We start from the raw sequence: 27127 nt of genomic DNA on the forward strand, positions 1-27127 counted from the left end.
GAGAAAAGGTTTTGAGAAAAGGATGAGATGTTTTTGTTGGCCGTATTGAAATTGGTTTATTTTGCAACTCTGCAAGGGAAACACCTTTTCTACATCCCACGAGTCACATGATCCACAACAGGACATGGCCTCTGGCCCAAACCACGATGATGAATGCGACAGGAAGTGGTTGGAGAATCATGTCATTATGTCTTTAAATGACTTAATGTGTGAACAAACATATTCACCAGTTATTTTAGTTGGATTAATTTAATGCAAACACCGCAATTGCAAAACTGTGTTTTTTCAACATTAGCGGAATATTGACAAAGTTTTGTGATATTTTAAATGCAAATGTAGATATAGTCAGTGTGAATCATATACAGAGCAGCTGTAACTGGGAGTTTAACAGGCTGATTTTGGGTAGTCTGTCAGCTATCTGCTCAGGCTCAACCTGCAGTCAGCTGACTAACTGCAGTCTTTAAAACAAGGAGATGGATAGTGCTTTTTTTTCTACACCATTACCGTCTGTGTTTTTGCAACCAAAAATATTTTTTTAAATGGTCAAATTTGTCTTGTGAGAAACAGCAAAGGCTTCTTTCTTCCAGCTAAACAGCTAAGAGCAACAGGTGGGGGAGGAGCAACACTGTGTTAATTACAAAAGTAGAAAATTCTGTTCACTGTGACACTTTCTATAGTTTCTCATTAAAAGCACTTTTATTTTAAATCATTGGAAAGGTTTGAGTGAGAAATTTATTAATTTTGTTTTGTTACTGTTTTGAAACCTCTATATGCCTTTATTCAACTAACAGGCCGAACTGGAATTGGCTGCTGTAAAGCACTTATTCATTAAAAGTAAAAAGACAAGACATGTTGAGAAAAATGAATGTTCACAAGGTAAGTGAAAGCAGGGGCGTGCTCAGCTGGTCCTCAAGGGTCAGAGTCCTCCAGGTATTAGACATGTCCCTGGTCCAACACAGCAGCTTTAAATGGTTGAATTACCTCTTCAGCAGGCTTTAACAGATGTTAGCCATCATTAGATCCAGGTGTGCTGAACCAGGGAAACAAAATACAACATGCAGGATGACGACCCTAAAGGACTGACTGGGCACCACTGATTTAAAACATTTCATGGAACAGAAATTGTATTTTAAGGAGAAAATTAAGCAATTAAAGTCGCTATTTATTATTATTATTATTATTATTTTTTTTTTTTTTTTGCTTAAGTTTAAAAATCATCCATCTGTTATCAAATATAAATGCTTACATTGAAAAGTTGTTACATCCAAAACATTAATTTACATCTCTGATATCACATTACATGTTTTCTACCATTCTCAGTTCTAAATTACACTAAAAGCATAGTATTGCACACATTCACTCTAATTAGCCTACAGTAGTTTTATTAAAGTAAGTCAGTGGATAATTTATAACTAAGAAAGTAAAAGAGCCTTTAAATGATACTATTTGTATTGTTGTCTAGCTATCTATGCTAGCTGAGTATGCTATGCTGTCTGTCCATGCATCCATCCAAGGAAAGGGTTGCAGGGCTGCAACACCTTTTCCACAGGAGCCGGCTGTGAATGCTCAGCTACTTAGCTTGGCCACTGATGATGGCAGATAACCATTTTACCTGCAAGGGTAAGTTGTTTCTCTGTGCAGCGCATACACAAGAGTGATTTACAATGCTAATACACTCTTCCAGAATTTGATTAGTTGGTTTTTACTGAGCATTGTATTTGTCCAGAAGGCAGATAAAGTCAATTTTATTCATAGATTCTAAAGTTATACGGTCACAATATATTGATAGTTTCAGGAAATATGTAAAAAAAACAAAAAAAAACATATTTTTAATAAAAGTTACTTATTCCAGCTTTAAACATTGAGGTTATTGGTGATGTCTTTCAACCTTGACATAGTATATTTTATTACTTTATGTCACGCATCCCAAACAAAACTGGTTTGGTTTTGTTATTTTGTGTAGCATGTTTACTGCTAAGGCACAGACAGAATACATTAGATGCATCCTTTAACTGAGGAAGGGAGGCTTGTCAGGCGGAGTTAACATTATTCTGTTACTGTCAGACACCGAGTCTGACCTACAGCCTGAATAGTTCTACACATAAATGTGTCTAAATGTGGACTGTGCAGATGTGCCACATTTCTCCAAGGCTTTCCCCGACTCTGCACTGATTCGTGAACCTCGGCAAAGACAGCTACGATAATTGAAGGTGGATCGTACAGGACAATAGCAGTTCTGGTCTCGGGGATTTGGCGTCGCCAGTAATCAGCTGCACGGCGCGTACAGTGCATGTGACACGCTGTCATGTAGCATCGGGAGGTACAACAGAAATCACTTAAGTTCAGCTGTCTCCATCTGTGACCTCATTTTGTACTCCAGAAATAGCTTCATCACACCTCACACTGCTACATGCATACTGGGCTACATGGGATGCTAACACTCCTACCAGAATGCACGTTCGTTTGTAGAGCAGCCTGTCGGAGGGCAAGGTGCGACATTTAAACCCTTCCTTTTATGACGAAGGGGTGGGGGGGCTTCTTTTAAAGCCGGACCGGACCATTTCCACATCAAACACTCCGGGGCCACAGGATGCACTTCCTTCCTGAGGGCAACGGATCAATAGCATATTTGTGTGTGTGCCTGTGACCTCCAGTGAATTTAACGGATACTTTAGTGCCCTCAAAAAAAAAAATGCTAAGCTTACTTTGTGGTACAGAATTGTTGTTGGTACAAAAATCAAGTAAAATCTTTCAATGTTGATGCAGAAAAAAAGCATAATTTCACTTGTAAACTGTAGAAGTCCAAAAACAGGAAGGGTTGGAATTAAACTTTCATTGTTTGCAGCATGAAAGTGTCACCACTTCCATTTAAGTGGCAACTTCATAGTATCTTAATGTTCAAAACCTACCATGGTGTTTATTTTTTATCTCTGGGACAAATCTGCAAGATACTATCAGCTTGTTGTCTGATATAAAAAACAAAAACACTTTTTGTTGTATTTACAAAACACTCATTTTGTTGCCTGTGAGCTGCGAGCAGACTGATTGCACACAGGGATGGAGAATTAGGTTAAGGATGGAAACAATGGGCTGGAAAAGTGAATCAATTTATAACTGCCATCCAAGCAGCGGCAGAGACTCCCAACAGGGCGGATGCTAACTGTAAACCAAGTATAAAGCAGCCCACATAGCTCCCGTCTGATTCCACTACTTAGCCTAGTTCATTTACATCATCAAAAACCTCCTCAATAACAAAATTAATAAGAATAAAATAAAAAAACTGTTCCTAGAGGTTTGTTTTTTTGAAACACATGACATGTTTTTGTCCTATTTCCTGCCTTGTATTGGACCATTTCCAATACAAGTCGCATCACTTTCATGTGGAAATCCTTATATAAATGTGTGTGGTAAAATTGAAACCTATAGATTTGAAAAAGCGAGCAATTGAAAGGTTTCACTTTTCAGTAGCTATGTGCCCACTGTTCTTCCTATTCTGAAGACCGAGAAGCTGATTTTAATAAAATACTGTACCCTGAAACTCTCCAGGAAAGAAGAAATATTGATGGTCTCTAACGTCTGAGAGTAGAGGCTACTTCTAAAATGTTCATGTGGAGAGACAATGAAATGTTTACATGGAATAGCATGGTAAAGATGGAGTTTACCAAGAAATACAAATGTTATTGGTATATGAACATCAAACAATCCCATCATAACATGTCGGTTTGTTGGACAACAGGGTTTCCATCAGTGTATTATAAGCCTGGCGGGTCACCAGGCTTTACTTGTGGTCCCCCCAGACTAAGCATTGCTTGTTTATTATTATTTTTATATATACACCAGTAACAGTGATGGCAAAGAAGGGTTAAAGAGTGTCTTTAGTAAGAAGCACAATGGCAACATAGTATGGTCAGTATAGGGAGACTGAGGTCAAATATAATTTTCTATTCACCGGATCGCTGTAACAACCGCCTGTCTTTACGAGTCTACACCATAAAACCCTCAGCCAACAAAGTGGCAAGTCATGGATACATTTTAAACACTTTAATTAAGATGAAATAACTGAAGTGAAAAAAACGTATAAACGGCTTAGTAAGTTTTCTGGAGGAAACTCTGGACTGTGATGGGAAAGAAAACATTTTTCAGCATATTCAAGACTTTCCACGAACCATTTATCGTACAGCCGTGTCCAAATTAGAAGCTTTTAGGGATGGTTAAAACATTGAAGTCATTGCTGATTGTCTTTCTTTTCCGTCATTGTGTTTACGTTACTAAAATGTATTCTTGTATAGAGCTGCTCACACTTACGATTATCAGTATCTTAGTGTATTTTATAAGCGGCTCCCTGTTCCCACTTACAATTCCTATGAAGCAGTGAGGGTGAATTTTGGGTTTACACTCACCATTTAGGAATGTTGGCTTGTAGTCTGCTGAACGAAAGATGATGCAACGTAATGTGTTGGTGTTGGACTTTATTTTTAATCAATATTAAAACTGGTAAGGACTACATTTGCATTTTTTGTAAACCCTAACACATTACATTGCAGGACTATGTAGCCTCTATTTTTATTGTCAGTGAATATTAACTCTAAATATGTTCTAGTTGGAGGCATAAATGTTATGGAATGACTGATTCAGCAACACATCAGAGCATATGTGATTGTAACATCCGAGGTGAGGCTTTATTTACCTCAGTTTTCATTCTTCAATTCAACATCTGTCTTGTCGACATAATGAAATAAAAACAGTCTTCCCTTCTGTCTTTTTGCATGCATGGACCCCTTCATTCAATCCCTAAGAGGCCTTTAAAGCCTTAACAGGAAAGATTTAATTAGTTTTTAAAGTAAATGGGTGAGAAAAAAAGTCATTATGTTTATGCTGAATGGCAGCGGTTGTTTGAAAAGGGAGCATCTCTGGTGGCTTTTGTTGGAAGACTAAGGTTTGCCTGTACAGTGGGGAGACAGGGGGGAAAAAAGCAAATGAATGTCCAAAAGCTGATTGCTTAGCAAATATGTCAAGTAGTTGATGGATTGGATTGATAACCTATGAACTGTTTTTGACAGATACGGGTTGTATCTGTTCAGGGGAAGGACAAGAAGAACACGGACTTATGAGTTATTTCTAGGATAAATGAAAAATGATACATCTGAATGGAATTAGGAGCTGGAGTCTTTGACAGCTTGCTTAATATTCACAAAGAGGAAGCAGCAGTAACCAGAAGTGAGAAAGTTAGACAAAGAGGACGGGATGAAGGGTCCACTACAAGAATAAAAATAAAAAAAATAAAAAATTCTGATAAAACATCTGAATTCATATGAAGTAAGAGTATACCAGAATGATATTGGTATCGACCGATATTAGCTGTAATATTTAATATCGGCCATTTTGTCAAAATAACTCACCAACATAAAAGGTGTTGTTTTTATATGACAAACCAGTGATAATGATGCCTGCAGCTCAGCACAACCTCAAATTTGCACTGTTTTGTGTTGTCGTTGAGGAAATGTCATGAATAAATTTGACAATAAACATAAAGCAAGTTGAAAGTGTTGCATCGTTTTCAGCCTCATTTTTAGTATTAGCATTTGGTAATAGGCTAAATAGACAAATATAATGCAGTATTTTAATCCACAGTAGAGAAAGCCATATAGTTTCAATAAGTAGGTATAGGGAAAAAAATTATAGGTATTGGTATCGGTTATCGGCCAAATGAGTTTTAGTGTATTGGCAAATTGGATATCGACCAAAAATCCAATATTGTGCATCCCTAACCTAAACCAATAGTTTTCACACATTGTGTTGCTTGGTAAGAAATATTTTGAGCAAAGAAGCCAAATTAACTATGTTTTTTTAATTATTATTATTACTGAATCAATTATGGGTTTTTCACATTTTTCCACTAAGCTGAAATAATGTGTTGTGGAACCAGTTCTTCTGTCCTTAAACTCTGTTAATGATGAAAACAGCTCTGCTTCAAAAACAAACGGCGTTGGTGAAACTGAAGCATTACCGACCCAAAAAGCACATTAGGTCAACCTTTAAAAGCACCATTTTATGGACGAGCGAGAAAATATGAATCCCATTTGGTTACATTTTTTTTTTTTAAAAATTTAATCTGAGCTGACTGTAGAATAAAAGAGGATCCAAGCCAATTAAGAGCTCATCTGTGGTATCAGCTCTTTTTTTTGGTTTGTTTAAAAAAAAACACCAAAAAAACCCCCATCACATTTCAGCAGCTCTGAACATCTGTACCTATTACCAGCAGCACACTTTGCTCTACTTGTGGTTAAAACTCATGGTCACAGTTACATAAAGTACATCGATGCACCATCTGCATAAATATGTACACTTGGACAAATAATTATTCTGAACAGACAGAAATGAAGATACCAAAAATTAATACAGAAAGAAAAGATTTGTCAATTTTCTGTCTTTTTTTCTGAAACATAAAGCTAGTAGATTAGATGATTTGGCAGGTGCTTCACAATATAAAATATACTTTCATTTATTAACTGATCACAGTTAAACACAAGCAATTCCTGTTGTCTCTCAAGTTTTCTTTCTCATCTCTTCTGCATTATTCTTCCTTTCTCATCCTATGTAATAATTTTTAACAGCATTAATTGATCCATTGCATGTTTATGTTTACCTGGTAATATACTGATTTATTATTATCATCACTATTACCTGTTTATTACCTTGTTATTTTGAATTCTTTACATGCTGATGATGGTGTCAGTGTTATGTCATTCAGTTCACCATCACTGCTTTTCACACGCGGTGGCCTAATGTGACTGTTATGTATCATGTACTGTAATCCATACTAAATAATAATAATAATAAAAATGTTTTTGCATTATCATGGCCTGCATCCAATGGGAAAACACTGCAGTAAAGTGGAAACTTAACTGTGGATTTATGTTATTGCACTGCATTGACTGCACATTTAATACATTTCATTCCAACAATGTCGTGCTGATACTAATTAGTTCATCGACTATCATTGTGATTCTAAGGCCAAGTTAATATTGACACCAGGCAACAAAGTGGAAAACATAAAACTTCAACGTCTAGATATGGTGCCATGCATCATGGCCTGTTCCAGCCACAAACTTAAGACAAACTTTATTTTGTTTTGGATGGAATCAAACGTAATGGCGAAGTGGAAGGAAAATCACATGGCTTCATAATTTATCAGTAAGAAATCTGAAATTTGTAACGTGAATTGTAGTAGATACTTTATAGAACCACCGTTAGATGTTCTATAAAGTATTTTGGACTAGGTCTATATGTATTTTTCTCCTCTATTCTACGTTGGGAAATAGCTCAGGCTCAGTCTGACTGGATGAGGTGTGTCTGTAAACATCCATCTTTAACTCTCAATAGGATTTACATCTGGACTTCAATCAGGTCACTCTAAGAATTCCATTTGCTTTGATCTGATGCTGAAGTTGTAGTGTTAGCTGCATGTTAGGGAGTAGCTGACATGCTTGCTGAAGATGAACCTCCAGTCCGAACTTTAATCGCCAACAAGTTTCCTTCTACTGTTGCCTTGTATTTAGCTCCATCCATGTCCTCGTTCACTATTCTTCCAACATTGACGTTTTCTTTTTTAATCAAAAATCGTAATGAAACCGTAACTACTCTGGGTCTTTAAAAGCTGAAAGCTGTCCAGATGATGATCTGACTGTTGTTTTCATTTGCTGGAGCATTATAAGCCGACGTGCACGTAAGACACATGCGAACACGTAATTATAGCCAAGTCACTTGAGGCAGATCAGACTTTCAAACTGTCCTTTAATCAGTGTGTGGTGCAATGCAGAGAAGTAAGGAGAAAAAAACCCCACACGATTGCAGCTGAGGATAATCCCATTCTACGAGGGCTGCTGACTGACGTATACAATCGTATATCTCACACACACACACAGATGCACACAAGCGGTTTAAGCGTGACCTGTAGTTGATGTGGTGTAATATTTACCGATGTTCCCCAACAGCGCTGGAGCGGCAGCAGGTAGAGACTTCTGTCCAATCACACGTCAAACTCCAGCCGTACCTTTGACACTTGTCAAAGGGTTTTGTTGGTAATACAGAGGCAGACGGTTGCATAGCGCATGCAATATGACGCAGCTGTCCTCTGCCTGTCTGGCAACACTGCTCTGTCACATTCACTCATGGGTGTAACGCAGGTAATGGCTACCAGCTAAAAGTATCTGGAGTTAACAGTGAGCATTTTTAATTTTCTGGAGAATATTCCTGAATATGGAGCTGCTGGTAATTAACGAGCTTGTGTGTCTGCTGCTCAAATTAAAGGAGGTTGACTCTCTTTGTTAAGTGCTGTCACTTATTTAATATGATGATGGCAGCTTACATTCCATCATCCAAGTACATGGAAAACGTTATGCTTTAAAAATGTTCTTCCCAATTTCTGACTGTTAATTTATTTCCATAATCTGTTGCGCCGCTCACGGTGGCAGCATGTTGGAGTAGCTCTGCTAGGTTGATTTCATTCAGTGATTTATAAACTAACAATATTTTAGGGCTTTTTCACAGCTGATAGTCCAGTAGACTCGGTTTGGGAACCAAAATTGCAACATTTGTTACAAATTTCAGCTGATGTGGTTTCTCATTCTCACTACACTGTGTCAAACGATCTGAAGTATTTGGGGAAACCTGTTCCCCCCCTCGCCTGTGGTGGCACTGCACCAAGAACCACGGAAGGAATATACACAAAAACCACTGAAGAAGACCTGAGGGCAACTTCCTTCTTCACAAAATATAAACCAAAATGGAGTGCCGTCAGATTTTAGTAGTTATAGGATTTCTCATTTGTCTTTGGCAGAAGACGATGAGCCATTTCTCCTGCTAGAGCTAGACATTTGTTTTGGTTATATAGACCCAGAATGCCCTGTGCTGTTGGGCACTTCCTGTTTTTGGAGCAGTCTGTGGTCCGCGTGCATCCACATATGCATTTTGAACCACACCAGAGTTCACTGCAAACCGAGACCTAGGTTTTTAGACCGACCAAACTTCACCTTTTTGCTCCACATCAGAGTTCGATTGCTCATTCACACCTCCCCAATTGAACCAGACTTTCCAGGCAAATGAACTGGAGTTTGATTAAAGCAGAATAAGAATGGCTGGTGTGAACGCAACCTTAAAGCCAGTGTAAGGACTTCAGAATTGGCGTTTTAGTGAAAACGCGAGCAGCAGCGTTCCGGATGCATTATAGGTTCTGTAATTCTAGCCTCTAGCCGCCCACTTAAGTGGTCATGCTACAACATTTACACAGTCATGAACTGTGGTTTATAAATAGAAATCTTGTGAAACATTCTCGAACTGATAAAATCATAAAAGAGAAAAAGCAGAATAAAAAATATCTACTTTTATAGCGCTTTACCTCTCAGTGTGCGTGTCAATGTCTCTTTCATTATGCCGCTTCACTCGTCCCCAGCGTCCCACAGTGCTTGTTTTTCTGCAAACAGAAACATCTACAAGGCTTCCTCTCACCAGCCATGTACTATTTGTTGTGACGATCATCTGTTTGAGCGTGTTTGCCTGCATGTGCAAGACGCAGCGAGACAGGCCGTGAGAGAGTCACCGTCTGTTCTGTGACCTGGATATAACGCGGATCCTCAGGACACGAGTCGTATAGAGCTTTCGCTGAAACACATCGATACTGACACGAATATACAGATTCACCCACATCTTCAGTCTGCCCTGTCGCTCTTAATGAGCCTTTGCAGAAGCGCTGACACTGAACCTGTCTCCTATGTAGAGGTGATCTATTACTTTACAAAAAAAAACTGTTATTAGTTTGGTGCCTCCTTGTAAAAAATATTCATATCCCCTGAGACTTCTTACATTTTTTTCATGTTGCAACCATAAATCTCTGTATATTTTAGTAGGATTTTCCGTGAGTCGCTAACACAAAGTGGCTCGTAATTTTGACAAAGAAAGAAAAGGATTACATGGTTTCCAAAATGACTTGGATTTAAACTGTAAATAAAACCCAGTGCGCCTTTACAAGTCATCATCCTTTCCAAATATAGTCCACCTGTGTGTTATATAATCTCAGTGTAAGAGTTGCTATGAGGCTTGTTAAACTCTCAACGCTTTCACGGTCTACACAGGTTTTGAAAAGACATGGAGTTCACTCTTTCAGGCCGGTTTCTGCAGATTTTGGTTTCATGGCGGAAAAAGTGGGGATCACTGACTTTTGGTCGAAGCCACTAAAGCCAACCTAACACATCGAAAGCGACGGTGCAAAGGTTTTACAAGCACACCATAGGTGGCGCAATACAAGATATAATTCTATTTTCATGTCAAAAAATAGAGCCATGCCATTTGAAATACTTTCGGTTTATCTCACAAGCTGATTGTGTTTCTTTATGTTATATTCCTGTTGAAAATGTGGAACATTTCTGAGGATGTTTGAAGGTTTTGAACTGATGTCTGAAATTAACCTTAATCTAAATGTTCTTTCCTTCTCAATAATTTAAGCAAAAATGTAACATTTATATTAATTTGATTTCAACTGGGGAAAAAAAAACATTCAGAAAATTATATTAAGCCCCAACTGAAACACTTTATTTCGCAAATTAATCAAATTAGTTAATTTAACATCATTTTTGCCATTTGGATTACATTAATACGACCATTCAGTATTTACTCTAGCTTATTCTTCAATGACTGTTTTTCTCCTTTGTGTGATTTAGTTTCTTTTTTGTCACCATGCAACTGTAATTAAGTGATAGCTTGTTTAATCCAAACTGTTTTCTAGCCTTTTTATTTATTTATTCCTAATGTCGGAAAGTAACAAGGCAAGAAACTGTTCTAGAGCTGATTTTCTTTTGTCCCAGGTGGTTGACACATTAACACTATGCTGTCAAACCTTTAAATAAGCTGTATTACAACTAACAGGGGGGGAAAAAAACTTAAAATGTTGTTTTATTTCTTCATAGCGCAAAACACGTTTAAGTTTTTAAACTTAAACTTTATGAAAAAACCCAACTGAGCAGCACTAGAAGGTGACCTACACACTCCTCGACAACATTTCAGTTTTGGTTTAATTTATTCCACTCGCTGCGTCCAGCCGCTCATTGTTCTATTGTTTCCAGTAGATTACTTTCATCTCACACCCTCTGCTTTTCTGCTATGAACAGTTAAATCAGTATTCACTTTTTTGCTGGGAGGTGAAGTGAACTGGCAGGACTTTTATCTGAAATAAGCTATAAATAACTAATTGAAAGGATAAAGAGAAAGCTGTAATGTAGTGGAGGAGTGAAAGACGGAGGAGTGAAAGACGGAGAAACAAAGACGAAGAAGAGGGGCTTAAAATAGATCAGTTATGGGTGGTCCAAATATTTGGTTAGCTGAAAGCCTCTTGGCAGAAAAAGAAGGAGAGGGGGAAAAAAAACAAAGACAGAGCAAAGCTTTAGTGCATGATGAGAGTCAAAGTGAGAATAAAGCAGATATTTTCCCAGCAAAGAAAAAATAAACACATCAGATCCCCTGGTGAAACTCTATAGACATTCTACGTTTGTGAAAGTCAGTCGTTGTTGTGAGTGAAAAGTGTGAAACACGACTTGATATCAGGGTTTTTTAGTTGGAGGGGAAACATCCAGAATATGCCTTCGTCCAAGAATTTATCCTTTTATCCTGTCCTACTGAACATCAACATATTCAGAAAGCATCTTAAAAGACACTTAAAGTTAACAGCAGCTTGCTGAATGGGAAGAGTTTTAAGGGGCTTCAGATATATGCAGCCAATAAAAGGAGCTGGATGGAGAGGTTGATGTTTGCAGTTTATGTGCTCATTACAGAGGTAAGCAGCCATAAATGGCCGTCACACCTAAACTGATTTATTTTCATGTTGCCAAGTGAAAATATGGCTAAACAACTTCTTTGATCCAAAAGGAACATCTTGTGTTGAGTTCTGACCAAGATTGCCACATATATTGAATTTGATAACATGTATATGTTTCATAACAAACATGTGTATGTCGTTATACATATACATGGGGCTGATTGTGCTCTATAGGGTGAAGTGAATATATTTTGCCATGCCCACATAACTCGCTGCGTACTGTGGTGGTGCCAAGGTTAAGCACAACTCACATATTAAGGCCTTAGTCCTCGACGTGGCCGTCGCAGGTTCGATTCCCGGCCTGGTGACCTTTGCCACATGTCTTCCCCCTTCTCTCATTACCCACTTTCCTGTCAATTCACTATCAACTAAAGGTCACTACAGCCAATAAAACCTTAAAAAAAAAAAAGCAACACGTATTCAAATCTAATTTGATGCAAAGTCTAATTTGTAAAAAAGAAAAAAAAATCCATGATGGCAAAGAACAACAGCCACACCCCCCAATAAAAAACAAAACAAAACCAAAAATAAACAACTTCCAATATCAAGCATCACACGCAAAGTCCAATGTCTGGCCCATTCTCCCAAAATGGCCGACTTTCTGATGCATTTCCAAGGCAACATTTTGCCTCAAACTGCACAGTGCTACATGTACATTTTATTGCTAGCTCTTTGTGAAACTGGCCCAAGGTGCTGAACACCAGGGGGCGTTGTGGTGGCACCTTCCCAATGCTTTCAATCAAAAACCTTCTAGCAGGTTAAACGTGCAAATTTTTCGGACACAGCAAACAATGTGCTATGACAGTTGAAAAATAAATTTGATAATCAGTTATGTAATTTTAATGGGTTTGTGCATCATGTTTGTGGGCAGGGCTAATAAATGAGAATTTGCGACATTAATATGTAAACAGAGATTAAATTCATCATTGTAAAATATGCTGATTAGGGGATCTTAAAGCTGCAGTAGGTTCCTTTTATAAAAAATATATTTTTTACTCATTTGTTAAAACTGTCTATGGTGAAAGTGCAACAATTTGAGGAAAAAAAAAATCGAGCACCTTCACTTCCTCTCAATGCTCCTATTTCCATCTGTAGAAATATAATGCTCCCAGTCAGAAACAACCAATCACAGCCAGGAGGAAGGTCTCAGCACTGTCAATCAACCTTGTGTACTCGCTGCTCAATGTGCTAAAGATGGAGAAGCAACTTAGAGTTATGAGAAGGCCGTCATTTGTGGACATGCTAACTAGCATTAGCATTTACAACAGGGTCCTCTGTGTGAAAAAAGCTGTAGCGCAGCAGAAAACAAGATGTAGGCTGAGAGCAGCTCATACACACGCTTTATTGACAGTGCTAAGACCCTCCTCCTGGCTCCGATTGGTTGTTTTTGACTGAGAGCGGCATATTTCTGCAAATGGCAGTAGGACCACAAAGAGCTGGATTTTTTTCACAGATTATTGGTCTCATATTATACTGCCAGGCCAGTTATAATACGTAAAAAACTTTTTTTTTTTTATAAAAGCTACCTACTGCAGCTTTAAGACAATAACCTGTGCTAAAGCTTCACTCCTGTATGTACAACAAACAGACCTCCTGTCCTTTCTTTTAATGTTGATGTTGTGAAATCCAATGCTATAGATGAAGTAAGATTGCATTCAAAGCTTTGCAATGAAGACACTCCTAGCACAAGATTTCAAAGCTCAGGCTTAAAATGAGAATCAACCGGAAAAAAGGAAATAGAAAAATAGAGAGGCAATAGCTGCTAGGATAAGAGCGAGTGAGATGGAACTCCTCTTCAAACACAAAAAGTTAAGCTCAACACGACTTACTGGTGATTATATAGTGCCTGCATTAGAAACTGGGGTTCAGAGGTATTTGTCTTTAGCTGCGGCTCAACTCTATCCCATCTCTAGCGTAATAAGCTCAAGCAGGCACACTCTCTATTACTCTCTCTCTTACACGGAAATCAGTATGCATGGACAATCACGGCTCTGACCCCTGCAACTATCTTATCTTCATCTCTGAGGACAGATAATCCACATAAGTCCTTCAACAAATACATACGTCCCATTCCTGACGCGCATGGCACTCGTGCACCGGAACGCGGCGCAGGAATTCTTTAAAGGGCCGGCTTATCGGGCGTAATGCTGAGAAAAGTCAGCGAACAAGTTCACCTTAGGTGTCTGTTTTCTTGCTTTTCTGTTCAGATTAAATTGAGAGAAATTGCTTTTCGCTCCCAAGTCTGAGATTGGGGTTTGATCACCAAGCAATCTGTGGAATTAAATCGCTTGTTTGCAAATGCACCAACGTGACAACTCTGCTTGTAAGTAAAAACCAAAGTAGATGCTAAAATTAACAGGAAGAAGAACTGGGGTCGAGTACATTCATTTCATAGTAATCAATGCAATACGTTTAGCCTAAACGGGATGATTTTTGTGAAAATAAAAACAGAAACATTTGTAATTTGAGGAAGCCTTAATAATTTGCATAAGCTCCTTAAGTATGTATTTGGATTTATTAAGCTCTGATCCGTGGTGTTTTGTGTTCCCAGTTTGCAGTAGCTAAAATTGTCTTGTCAAAGGGTGAAATATTTCATGGCAAATTTAAATGATAAGGAATTAGATGACGTACATCAAAATGAGGATGATTTGGATTTGTGTGGAAAGCTATCCAAATTGACCTGGGCCTAAATGAAAAACTACATGTTGTCTGGGTTCCTACAGATTTTAATTTCAAGATTCCACCTTTCCAGACTCGATTTTCTAGGTTTTCTTTTTGCATTTTTTTTTTTATATCATCATGAGAAGTAGAGGACAAAACTTTAACCTTAAACAATTTTTACCCTGTGCATGGTCTGGCAGGGTCACACTGACCCCGCATGCGGTTTTAGGATTTTAAAGCATGAAGATCAAAACAGCATCTCACTTTGCACTTTGACTAAGTCACACCAAACCTTCATTTTTCTGACTAACTGTTAGATAACCTAAGTGTGCTTAAGCTTAAGGAAACAAACTGATGGCCATTCATTCACCATCGCAGTTTTTAATGGAGTATTTTAAGGCAAAGGCAAGAGCCTGCAAGTCTTCAAGTTTCACTAGTCAGTAGTTTCTCCATTTGTGGATAAAGATTCTCACAATGGTTCAAATGACTCCAAAGCAGTAGAAATGGTTATATAACAAGATCCAGACTGATAACTACTTTTAGTTTGGTTTGGTTCCTCATCTGTTTTTCTCAGTTCTTAGATCGAGGCACCATGCGTTGCTTCTTTAGAACTTTTTGTCTACTTCATGTTGTCAAACTGTTTCTGTCTCTTGGATCGTTTTTTTCCCCCCTTTAATAAATGAGCTGAAAATATGTGAAAATTATTTTGATGATCTGAAATGGTTAAACACAACTAAAAAGCAAAATCAGTGCTAATGTCAAAGCTGATAGACTTTTTTTTTACGGCATTGTCTATTGGTAAAGAATCATATAAAGCATGGACCTTCGTTCACCATCACAAAGTTCAAATTAGTTTGCACTTAAAATCAAAAATTTCACCAGAAAACTGGGAACGCTGATAGGTTTTCTCTTCTGACCTGCCACTGGTGTTGCGGAGGATCACTAGCGCATCAGGGAAGCCGTCCAGGTTGTAGTCACCGAGATGCAGGACCAGTGGATGGATGGCGTCTCCTGGTACAAAGCCCCAAACAGTGTCCCTTTGCTTGAAATCGGACAGGACCTCCACCCACTGGAAAAACAAAAGCATACAGACAATTTAATACCTTGATGAGTCTTTCAAATGAGATTTGGATCTACCATAGACATAAAAAAAACAATTATAATAGTGGGATATTGTGAACTTTATGGACTTTTAATGTCCCACTTTTAACTTTTCAACTCCAAGTGGTTGAGTTGTAATCCTCTCTGTATGCTTTTTGTTGACCATCTTATTCATCACATGGTCACCAAGTAACCACATAGGTAAAACAATTATTAATTATCTAGACATTTTTTTTATCATTTTCATTTCAATAAGGCTCTGCAAAGTGACTGGTGAAAGCTAATCTGTTACAGGGGCAGTATTGTGTGTTTCCCAGCCACATAGTATAATTTTATAGCACAAGCAAGAAACTATATTACCTTCTGTTGTTAATGCAAAATCATTAAATTACAACTAATTGAAACTGGGCCTCTGTCTCTTTAAGAAACTCCCGCTCTTTCTGAAACTCTGACTTGAGGAAGTCGTCACAACATGGCTCCTCTATTAAACCTTTAACAATGTTTTTACCAACACATTAGCATGGTTCTTTAATTTTTGCTAATTTTTTACTCAAAAAGTATAGTGCATATAGCATGTCAATAGTCAATTCATAAAGTATTTCGAATTAAGAAACTGTAGAAAAGCATAACTGCATCACATTGAGGTGAATGGGATGATTTGCTTGTTGCTAATAACTGAAAATATTAAACAAAACACAAGACAACAGAAAAAGAAATAATGGATGTTATGATCACTTATAAGAAATACCTCAACAAATTTTGTTCCTCTGTCAAACGCCAAAAAAAAATCTATTCATTTCAACTTGTAAAAAAGAGCATTATAGACACTACAAAAAAAAAATAGTTTTATTTGCTCTACTCTAGTAAAAATGCATTTCCATCACTGCATACTGTTTGTATGCGGCGATCCCAAAGAGACACAGAAGCAAGAAGCTGCAAATTTTAACTATTCATGAATGTTAAACAGGGAAAGCAGGTGCAGGAGAGAGTCACCAGAGACGCTCACCAGAACTGCCACTAACAGCTCTTAATAAGACACCTTCAAGGGAAAGAAATGTAAAAAAAAAAAAAAAACTCAGCACAGAGAATGATGTCACCTCTGCAGGGCTCATAATTACAGCTGTGTAAACTGCAAAGACGCAGCTGCAGGTGGAGAATTAGCCGGTTTTGGTCCGTTTACAGGGCAGCTAGGTAAAAGGTGGAAGCAATGTTGATCCAAACATCAGCAGATTCTCATCGCTGAGTCATCAGCCTTTTCAAATGGAACAAGCTGGGGTACCTAATCATTAATATTCATACTGAAATAAAGCCTTAAAAATATGATGATTTCATTAAAACTCATAATAAAAATAATCATGGAAATTGAGCCATCACTTTTACATCTTCTACATTTTTATTTCTCAGATTTCTGTTCCATAATGCATTAGGACAGTTCCCTGAAAATGACTTTTTTTTTTTTTTTGCATAGTTTTTCAACGTGACAAATTATGCTTTTAGTTGGGGTGTAATGGTAAATATACACATACTGAATCATAACAGTAAACATTCACAAGTAGATGCATTAAGGTGACAGAATGAATCACAGTCATCACAGCTTCCACCCAGGAGAGCCGCGACTGAGAATGAAAACATAAAGACACTTTCTAAGCCTGTCAAAAAATAACATCAATACTAAAGTGACTGGTAATGATACAATGCAGGACGTTATAACCAAAACTACTACAGTTAAGTAACACGAACAAAACAACAAAACTGAACTTGTAGAAATAGACAATTATTTTCCTAATGGAGCTGAAACAGGCAAAGTTAGTAGAAATCAATCAATCAAGTTTATTTATCACATTTCAGCAACAAAGCAGTTCATAGTGCTTTGCATCATAAAACCACAAAAAAAGTCAAAAAATATATTACATCGTAACCAATTGAGAAACCAGTAACATACTGGACATTACATATTGCTGAGGGTTATTGTCAAAATCATCAATGTCAATCAAATATCTGGACTAAATGTTAGATTTGTTTTATTCCTTTGTTTTTCAGGTTAATTTTTTTCTAAACCCAGTATTAAGTATTTCTAGATTTTTTTCTGGTTGTACCAAACTGAGATCTCCAAACCAAAACCAAGGTACTCGGCAAAGCGTGGCTGGTGCGTACTGCTGCCCCGCCACAATGCATCTCAGATTCACTGCTGAGTCATTACTCTTTTCGTTAAAGCTACAACCTCATAAATACAAGCCTTAGTTTTGCTCAAAATCATTGAATAGTGTATTTATAAGCCCTCAAAAACAGTTACTTGACAGCCATGATTGGAGGTGTAATTGATCTAAAGAGGAATGAACAAGTCACTTCCAAGCTGGATATTTTTTTCTGGATTGAACTCTAATGAAATGCTGCTCTGTCTGACTCTCATTAAGTGACCACTGAGTAATGTTGCAATGCGGTTTAAGGAGCTGCCTGTATGCCAGATGGACATAATGTTCAGCAATGATTACTGCCATAGCAGATAGAAGTGCTTGAGCTGACCGTGCTGCAGATGCTGGCAGAGAGAAGAAAAGAGCGAGTGAGAGAGCTTTCAGGTTGCTGCCAGCCTATTTGTTGGCAGAAGATGCAATGCTCATTCCGGATGGACATATTATTATGGTTTCTCCCACGCATAATCATACATTTCCGAAGGTAAATCAATTAAAACTGGCAGTGAAAACGAGAAGATGCCAGTTATTTTTATGTCGCATTTTCAGGCCGACTGTTTCAAAGCAGTTACGGGAAGATGGGAGAGGAAAGAAACGAGTGAAAAAAGACGGATGCGCATTAAGTTTCCAATAAATACATGGCTCCGCTCCAGTTTTAGACTTAACTGGAAGCTCAGCTGATAGTGACACATTACCTCCATAATGCAAATTAGAATTATTTGGATTATGTGTCCACCGAGGAAATGGGAGTACTTTTCTCTGCTCTTACATTGAGTATAAATGTTAACATACAACAAGAAGGAAACCTATGATTTAAAGGCTGAATACATAAGAAAATGATAAAAGATCTGATTCTCAGCAAGCCTAAAATAAGAGCACTGAGATACACAACAGCACACATCATGTTCACAGAAAACGGAGCTAATTAAGAGAAGTATGTTAAAATTATAAAAACCTTATGACCTTTTAGAGCTACTTTTAGTAGAAATACCTTGAAGTAATAGCTGACATAATCGACACACACAGAAAGGTCAAAGATAAATTAGTTCACAAATGAACTGAACGTATTTTAATGACAGGAAATAACTATAGGGCACGTGAAAAAAGGACATGGAAATGCATAGAAAGCTAAGAAACTCACTGAAATCTGTCAGATTTAGGAAAGCATTCCTGCTGCTTTGTGTAAATTAATATCAGTTTTTGGTGCAGTTTAATCAGTCTTTAAGACTGTTGTGGAGGAATCTTGTCCCACCTTTCTTTGCTTCAGAGCATCAGCTTTAGGAGGCAGCAGAAATTCATTTGAACAGGCACAGCTCTAAAGAGATTCTTAGCAATTTATGTAAAGATTACATTAGATGTTGTCATGTACAGGTGAATTAGTTTTAAGTACTTCGGACACCTTACTTTTGCTATAAAACAGAACAATAATCTTTCTTGTAATAAACAATTTAAAAATACAGGCCAGTTCTTGAACGCGTTCATAGTAAGTACATAGATTTTAACATGTTAAAAGTTTTAATGTAATTAATAGCATTATCTTTTTTTCTATGCAACAGTTGCGTTTCTGGTATGGCTATAAATCTGAGTCAGAAGCAGCATCTGCAAACAACAAGCCTAAAATAGCATCTTAATGCTGAACATGTAGCAGCAGCAGAGACGTCCAACACTAATGTCTGTTTTCTCAGTCCACATTTCTAAAGAAGGATTTTTTTTTTTTCCATGAATGATCAGGGTTTTCTGAGAACACTTCACAGCTGAATAGCACTTTGCAGTAATCTGATGGTTGAATAACCTAAATAGACACAAAATTATATATTTGCTGATGAGCTCATATGTCTACCTGTCCAATAATTAAGCAGCAAAAAGACTTTTCAGGTTGAAAATATTGTATTTGATTAAAATGTGACTAATTGTAAGGAATTACAGACCCTACATTTCACTCAATGAAAAGCTTTGTTATCTATGTGCAACTGTACCTAATTTTAAAAGTTGACTTTAATATGTCCAGATGTCTAAAATTTTATCAGGACCTATCTTGTTCAATTCCCACCCCCCCAACTAAGTCCTACAGGCAAAAAATACATCACAGGCGATTGCTTTACCTTGGAGTCCTTTGGTCTGCTCTCACTTGTGCTATGACATTCCCTCTCAGGGGAACATGAGGCCTTTGCCGGCCAGGCCTTATCAGCAGACCACTGTGCTGATGTAGGCCCTGAGGCAATCAGTGTACTGTCTGTTTCTTTTTTTCCCCCTCAACACTGATTAGAAGAGGAGAGAGGAAAAGCCCAGAGAATATCAACCAGATCTAGTCAATACTGCAGAAAATTTACACACACACATGCACCCCCACCAACTGAGAGTTTAACATGTATCAGGGCGAGGGGGCTTCATTTGAAGGTACTAAAGCATTAAAGCTGTTGATTGATTAAATTAGAGATGGCATTTTCCTCTCTGGGTAAATATCCATGACCTTTGCTGTAACGCTTGGAAGGACAGCAAGGTATATGGAGAAAATTGATAAAACTAAGGATGAAAAGGACGAAAGATCAGAAATGAAAGATGATAAAGATCAAAGCTTTATAGACACGTGTTCATAAATGCTTATTAGGCATAAAATTATGACCACCAGCATCGGTTGGACCGAAGTCAAACTGCCGTTTCCACACAGATCCTTCACGGTCCACAAAACATACCAAGGTGTTTGGTCATGTTTGGTTTACAGCAGTAAACACTGCGATCATGGTGCAGAAGAACGACTATTACGAGTTCACAAGTTCAGAGGAGGAGGAAATAATAATTGGCAGGGTAGAAAATCTCATTTTTGTTTTTCACAGTATCAAGAAAACAAACAAAAAGAGAGCAGAAGGCGTCGGTGAAACCTTCGGACGCTGCATTGGATCAAAACTGAGCAGAGGGAGTTTAATATTTCAGTATGTACTTCCTCACGGCCTCGAACAATCGGTCCTCAAAAATCTGCTCTCAGAAAATCCGCTGTTCTGATTGTCACTGCTACCTGACGATGTACCATATCTAGCACAGAGTCAAAACAGCATCTCAGGGGACTTGAGTAATGTTGCTTTCTCCATAAATAGACACACCCATGCAATTCAGACCAATCACACAACACGTCTGCATGTATAGAGTGACAAGTTCGCCAGGAGGGTTGTGAAAAGAAGGGACGGACGACATGAGGCAGAAAACAGAATGACGTGATTTTCATTACGCGACAATGAAAACTGATTTCATCAATGCGGGTCAACCAATCTTAACAGTGTGGTAGTCATCCGTGGAGATACAGACTCTACTAGACTCTCTTTGTGTCCTGTAAGTGGTGAGGTGGAGTTTTCATGAACTTGACTCGCCTATCCAGTACATCCCACAGATCCCCAAGTGGAATAAGGTCTGAGATGGATTGTGTATTATATCACCTTTCAAGCAGAAACAGCAGTAACTCCTTCTAAAATATGAGCCATGGCAGCTTGTTGAAACGAACCACACAGTCCAGCCTACGCTCCCTACGTGCATCAATGATCCCTCAATGATTATCACCAGTGACTCCGTCACCAGTTCTCCATTCCTCTGTCCTGGGACCACTTTTGATTGATACTTCTTACTACCTAACCGGAACACAAACCCACAAGAGCTGCAGTTTTGGAGCTACTCCGATCCAGGTATCTAGGCTTCACAGTTTGGGTCTTGTCAAACTCACTCAAATACTTGTCCCCCTGTATCCTGTGTCTTTGTCATTTCAGGACGGAATGTTCACTTGCTGTCTAATATTTCCTGCCTACTTACACGTACTATGATACTGACATCCGCTTATCCATGCAGGTGGGAGGAGGAGATGCTGTGGCGAGAGGTGGGGGGTAATCTGTTGTACGCACATTACCTGTCGGTGGTCATAATTAAAATCAGAACTCAGGATGAGCAGGGTTTCTCAAATATATATATATATGTATATATACATACATATATATATATATATATATATATAAACTGAGGCACTTGAAGATTACCTACTGACACCGATTTCTTATCATAATTTGTGAAACCTTCTGGCAGAACAAAGGCAGATGATGAAAAGGCCATTGGCAGAATGAGATAACAGCGCAACAGCTTAAGTAGAAAGCCATAAGATACGGTCTTTGCAATTGAACAGAAGGCAGGAAGTAATTTAGGACATTTTCCCCCAGGACAGAATGACAGTGTTTCCCCTGAGTTTTGTTTTTATTAGTCTGCAGATCTGTGGTGTGATTTTAAAGCAAATCATATTGGGCCTTGCACGTACAACTCAAAAGTCTCTAAGGTGAGCTAAAATAGCCAGCTTGGGAGCGGAACATTTGAATCAAATTATGCAGGAGTTTCTGGCATTTAATCAACAACCAAAGCAAAGTATCTGTAGAATGTCAAGTGAATGTCTTCTTAGGATAATCAGTTGCTTAAGAATCTCTAATTCAAATGTAGTTTCTGCGTCTAAATAACTCAGACTTTTGCTGGATCAAATGTCAACAATATTAACTTGAAATTGCTTGTAAGCACGTGTGTGTGCGTGTGTGTGCTACAAGTGGGTGAGAAACGCGTTAGCGGAGAGATCAAAATGACCTAGTTAATGGAGATGAAGACGATGATGGGATTTACGCTCGTGAGGTAATCTGATACCTTTAATGGCGATGGAGAGAAGGATTCTGCATATAAATGACTTTTTATCTACCAGCAGGAAAACTCGGCGCACTAATGACTTACCGTGTGAATCTGTGTCGCCGACATGCGCGCATCACACACTGAACCGTACGGCACGCATGCAGGAACACATGAAAACCCAAGAAAAAAAAAAAAGGCTATTAATGTAGAAAACATAAATAAATAAAAGATAGCTTCCCCGACTTTGCTGATGACTAAAGTGAAAAAAAGCGACAGCATGCTCGCAGACTCCCATTGATTCACTTTGACGGAGAGAGCTGCCGCTTCATTAGGCCAAGAAATTAAAATGTGGGTGGCCTGTGGTGTAGGTGGTGGTGAGGTGGGGGTGGATGGGATTTATGGAGTGATGTGGGGAGGTGCTGTAACACTGTTGGACTAGGCAGTCTGTGGCTAAGTGAATAAAATAAATAAATAAAGAAAAACATCTGAAACTAATGGCTTTTGTATACCCAGCACTATAATGACTAAAGCTCATTACATTAACACTGACACTAAAAAAACAGCAAGTGACAGAATGGAGGGGAGAGTGGAAACAGCACGTAGTCACGTAGCCATTGGCACCCTGGAAGTTGGTCCAGTTTTGGCGTGAGTGTGTAATTGTGTAAATGAGGTATTGATTATGTGTCTATGTGTGCAGCAATCATGCACAGCACCAAAGAAACCAAGAGGTGAAACCAATAACAGGAGTTAAAATGCAACATTGTGCTGAAAAACCTCGGTTCCTGGAATTCACTCTGATGATGATGATACTTTGACATTCACCCACATAACCACTGCTACATGACCCGAGTATTCGCCATAGCAACAGTTCCTCTGACTGTGCCAAGTTGTAACTCAAGGCTAAACATTTTTCTGCATTGCCTCAAAGTATGCTGCTGAAAATAGCTGGGTGCACTTAGTTCTTAAAAACAAGCTATATGTGCTTATTTTTATAACTGAGAGAGAAAAATCTGGAAAGTTGGTGGAATTTAATGGATAATGGTTCGAACTTCATACAGATTTTTAACAATAAGTAGATTTCTATTCACCATATAATTGAGCAATTTGACATCTTAAAAATAAATTCACTTAATGGAAACACGTCAATTTTGAAATAAAAAAAAACCCAACTCGTGTTTGTTGCCAAAAGGTTTTGGTGCTGCAATGATAGATTTTTTTTGGTCATATCAAAATTGGTTCAGCTCACAAAACAGCAATTGAAACATTTTTTTTTTGGCGTCACACGAGTTACATGATCAACTACAGGATGTTGCCGCTGGCGCAAACCACAAAGACGAAAACGACAGGAAGTAGTTGAAGAATTATGGCGCATCACGTTTTTTAATTACTTGTTGCATTAACAAACTTATTCACATGGGATTTTAATTGTGTTTCTTATTTAATGGAAACACAGTAATTGCAAAATTGTGTTTATTCAACATTAGCAGAGTACTGAAAAAGTTTTGAGCACATTTGTAATGGAAATGTTGCTACTGACAGTTTCAAATATTCCTACTTTTGTCACATCGGAACCAGAAACTTTAACCTCTTTTATAGAAAGCTTAGCTAGGACTGATTAAAATTATTTTGTTATTTTAAATGGAGAAAAATCTTTTCAAATACAAGTAGACTGGCTTACGAGTTTGGTCACGCAACAAATTAAACTGAACTTGAGGTTCCACTGTATTAAAAAAAAATCAACTAAATGGCGAAAACAACAAAATAAACCCCACAAATTTAACGTCAGCGATTGTAGCGATGCTTGGACAACAGTACAACTTTGATTACTTTAGTGATTTGGTTAATACATAGTGTATATCAGTAAAGCACATCTACAGTATGAGTGTTGCAGACACGTGATTGTTGGTGTCCATTTACATGCATGTGTTCAGTCATTAGCTTCGGTGTAAATGGGCTCACTGATTCTCAGGAAGTAGCTGAGCCAGTGATGGACTGACTCCACACGTCTTTCTGTCAGATGGATGGACGGGTCGGGGGAGGGTTGGTGTTGCTGCTGCCTGCTGCCAGGGTCACCTTTTTGACTCACCAACTAACCTGAAGGGTTGGAAAGATGCAGTCTTCCTCACACTGACAGGGGAGCAGCCTCAGTGTGGAATTGGTTCCAGACTGAGCTTAGCAAAGGAATGTAGTTAGATGAGATAAATCAATGTGCATTAAGACGTGTAAAGGAAAATAAAAAACGTCGCTCATTATGCAGGTTCTGTTTTTAACCAAGATTTTTGACTAATATTGCTCATTGCATGAGCCTTCTAATTCATCTCTAACATGCTGCCAAAACAGCGACGGCCTGCTGAGGGGTGGAGATCACTGAAGGTGCCCTTGTTAACCCGACACCAGGATGTTTGCAAACAATCTTTAGATTCTGGTAAAGTTCTGTAGCTATGGAGTGTAAAGTGATTATTAGAAATTGAGTTGATTGAGACCTGAATCAAAGACCTGAATCAAAGTCTATAGTTCAGTTAAGGCATGAAATTTGTGATTTAATTAAGTCATGTATGACATAAGTGAAAATAAAAAGCAATGTGTGACGATCTTAAACTTATTTTTTTTTAATCAGTTTTTAATCAAAGAACACATGAAAGTTTCTTCTTGTTGGGAAGACCGTATTACTTAATACGAGTATTTTTTTTCATACTTTTATAAAACAACTTGCTAGCAATTTAGATTTTTTTTAAGAATGCTCCTACGTCCCAAATTCCAACAAAAGATTTAGATTATTTCAAACATCTGATTTGTCTCCAGGTTAAAAATAAATACATATTAAGAATGAGTTAATTTGGGTTAAAAAAAATCTTTCTATATAAACTTGTTCTTTGAAATCACTGCTAAGATTTGATGCCTCAGGGTTAAAGGTCTCAGCTTGCCAAACACTTGTTAAACACATTAGCATAATGTTGCTAAACTAGTTAAGCTGGAGATGAGCAAAAATTTCTCTGCAGCACAGAAACCTTCTAGAGCACAATTTTTACAACCGTTCATAATTTTCAACAAGTCTATATTTTCATTCATAAAACAACCCGTGTAAGCATATTAGTTTTGTTAGCTTTGTTTTGCCTTAACTCAATGAATGAGAGTTAAGGCTAACTGAACCAACATCTGCCACTAATTCAAATTAAAATATCGTCACCTTCCTAAAATATTTTTGTTTCTGCCAAAACAAAAGCGATTTTGACAATAAAATTAAACAAAAGACAATTTAGGGGAAAAAAAACTTTTTTGGGGAAAAAAAAGGGCATTATTTTAGGTGATGATATGAAGGACTTTTACCAACAGTGCAGTAAGTATAAACTAGTATTGAACATTACATTTACAAATAGGCTTATAGAGCCTATTCTAAATCTCTCCTACATGCTGTGATATTTTCTTTAACCAACAAGGAGAATATTCCAGATTATCACATCCATCCATCCATTTTCTAACACCCTTGTCCCTAGTGGGGTCAGGAGGTGCTGGTGTCTATCTCCAGCTAACGTTCCGGGCGAGAGGCGGGGTCACCCTGGACAGGTCGCCAGTCTGTCGCAGGGCAACACAGGGACAGCAGAAATGCCCCGGGCCAGGAATCGACCAACTGCGCCACTGTGCAGCCAGATTATCACTTGCTGTTAATACAAATTGAGTGCTCTTATTTATAAGCTCATTGTTGTAAAGCATAAAGAGTCTTTACATATGAAATTAAATAAATACTATTATTCATAAGTGAATAATAAATATGCCAAATAAATAATGGCCCCTGTGAAATAACAAATATATTTTTCAATTGGGAGCTTATTTCCTAAATAAAAACTTTAGCTATTTATTTAGATATTTATTTATGAATTTCTTCCATTGTTTATTAATTTCTTAATGGCATTTTACTTTGTGACACTTTTTTTTAACCTATTTATGGGATTTTTCCATATATCACTGGAGTACGGGAATTCATCTCTAATCAAAAGCTTTACTTTTTTTGTTTTAATGGGGACATTTATTTATTTCACAGAATATACATGAAATCATTTATCAATAATATAACTTATTTGTTGAATTTTGAACGAAACGGCTCTCCATTGTAGTGAACGTAAGCCGAATCACAAGAGCAGCAGGAGCGTCAGCAGAGCTCATCACTTCTTTGTGGTTTGCCTTGACTCGGGGCCAGGAGACGTGGCCGCCGGCCAAACACTTGCTGCTTGGGTCACTCACTCATCGCTGGCAGGTGTGCAGAGTGCGAGAATCTTGTTCTTAGCGCTTACACTCCACTAACAATCCAAACCAGACAGGATTAACACCTACTGTGTTTAATCAGATTCAGCTCTACAGTGCTCCAGTATGTTGTGTCAGCTGTGTGTTGAAAACATTTTACACCAAACATGAATTCCAGTTTAGTTCTAAGATGTTTAAAAAAAAAAACAAAAAAAACTGAATGGTCCTTACTTTGAAAGATTGTGAATGGATAAATACTGCTCAGCATCAATGTTAACATAAGAAAAAAATACAACTAATAAAATTGTCATGGTCTGAGATTTCTGTCACCTTGTTGTTGGTAGGAATATTTCAGATAGTCTGGTTAGTGTGTGACATAAAAAAAATACACCCTGTCTACCTGCTTCAATTTGTCTGACAGTTGAGTCAC

General features: G+C 37.9%; 1 protein-coding gene across 1 annotated transcript in view; it reads right to left on the reverse strand.

Moving 5' to 3' along the window:
- itfg1 (integrin alpha FG-GAP repeat containing 1) overlaps nucleotides 1–27127 on the reverse strand; it is a 170352-nt gene that overhangs the window by 87299 nt on the left and 55926 nt on the right. The window contains exon 10 of the mRNA XM_032560744.1: nucleotides 15445–15596. Within this exon, the coding sequence (XP_032416635.1) occupies nucleotides 15445–15596 (152 nt within the window). The remainder of the gene's footprint in view (nucleotides 1–15444; nucleotides 15597–27127) is intronic.

This window comes from Xiphophorus hellerii, chromosome 4 (assembly GCF_003331165.1).
Source record: "Xiphophorus hellerii strain 12219 chromosome 4, Xiphophorus_hellerii-4.1, whole genome shotgun sequence".
Taxonomy (NCBI): domain Eukaryota; kingdom Metazoa; phylum Chordata; class Actinopteri; order Cyprinodontiformes; family Poeciliidae; genus Xiphophorus; species Xiphophorus hellerii.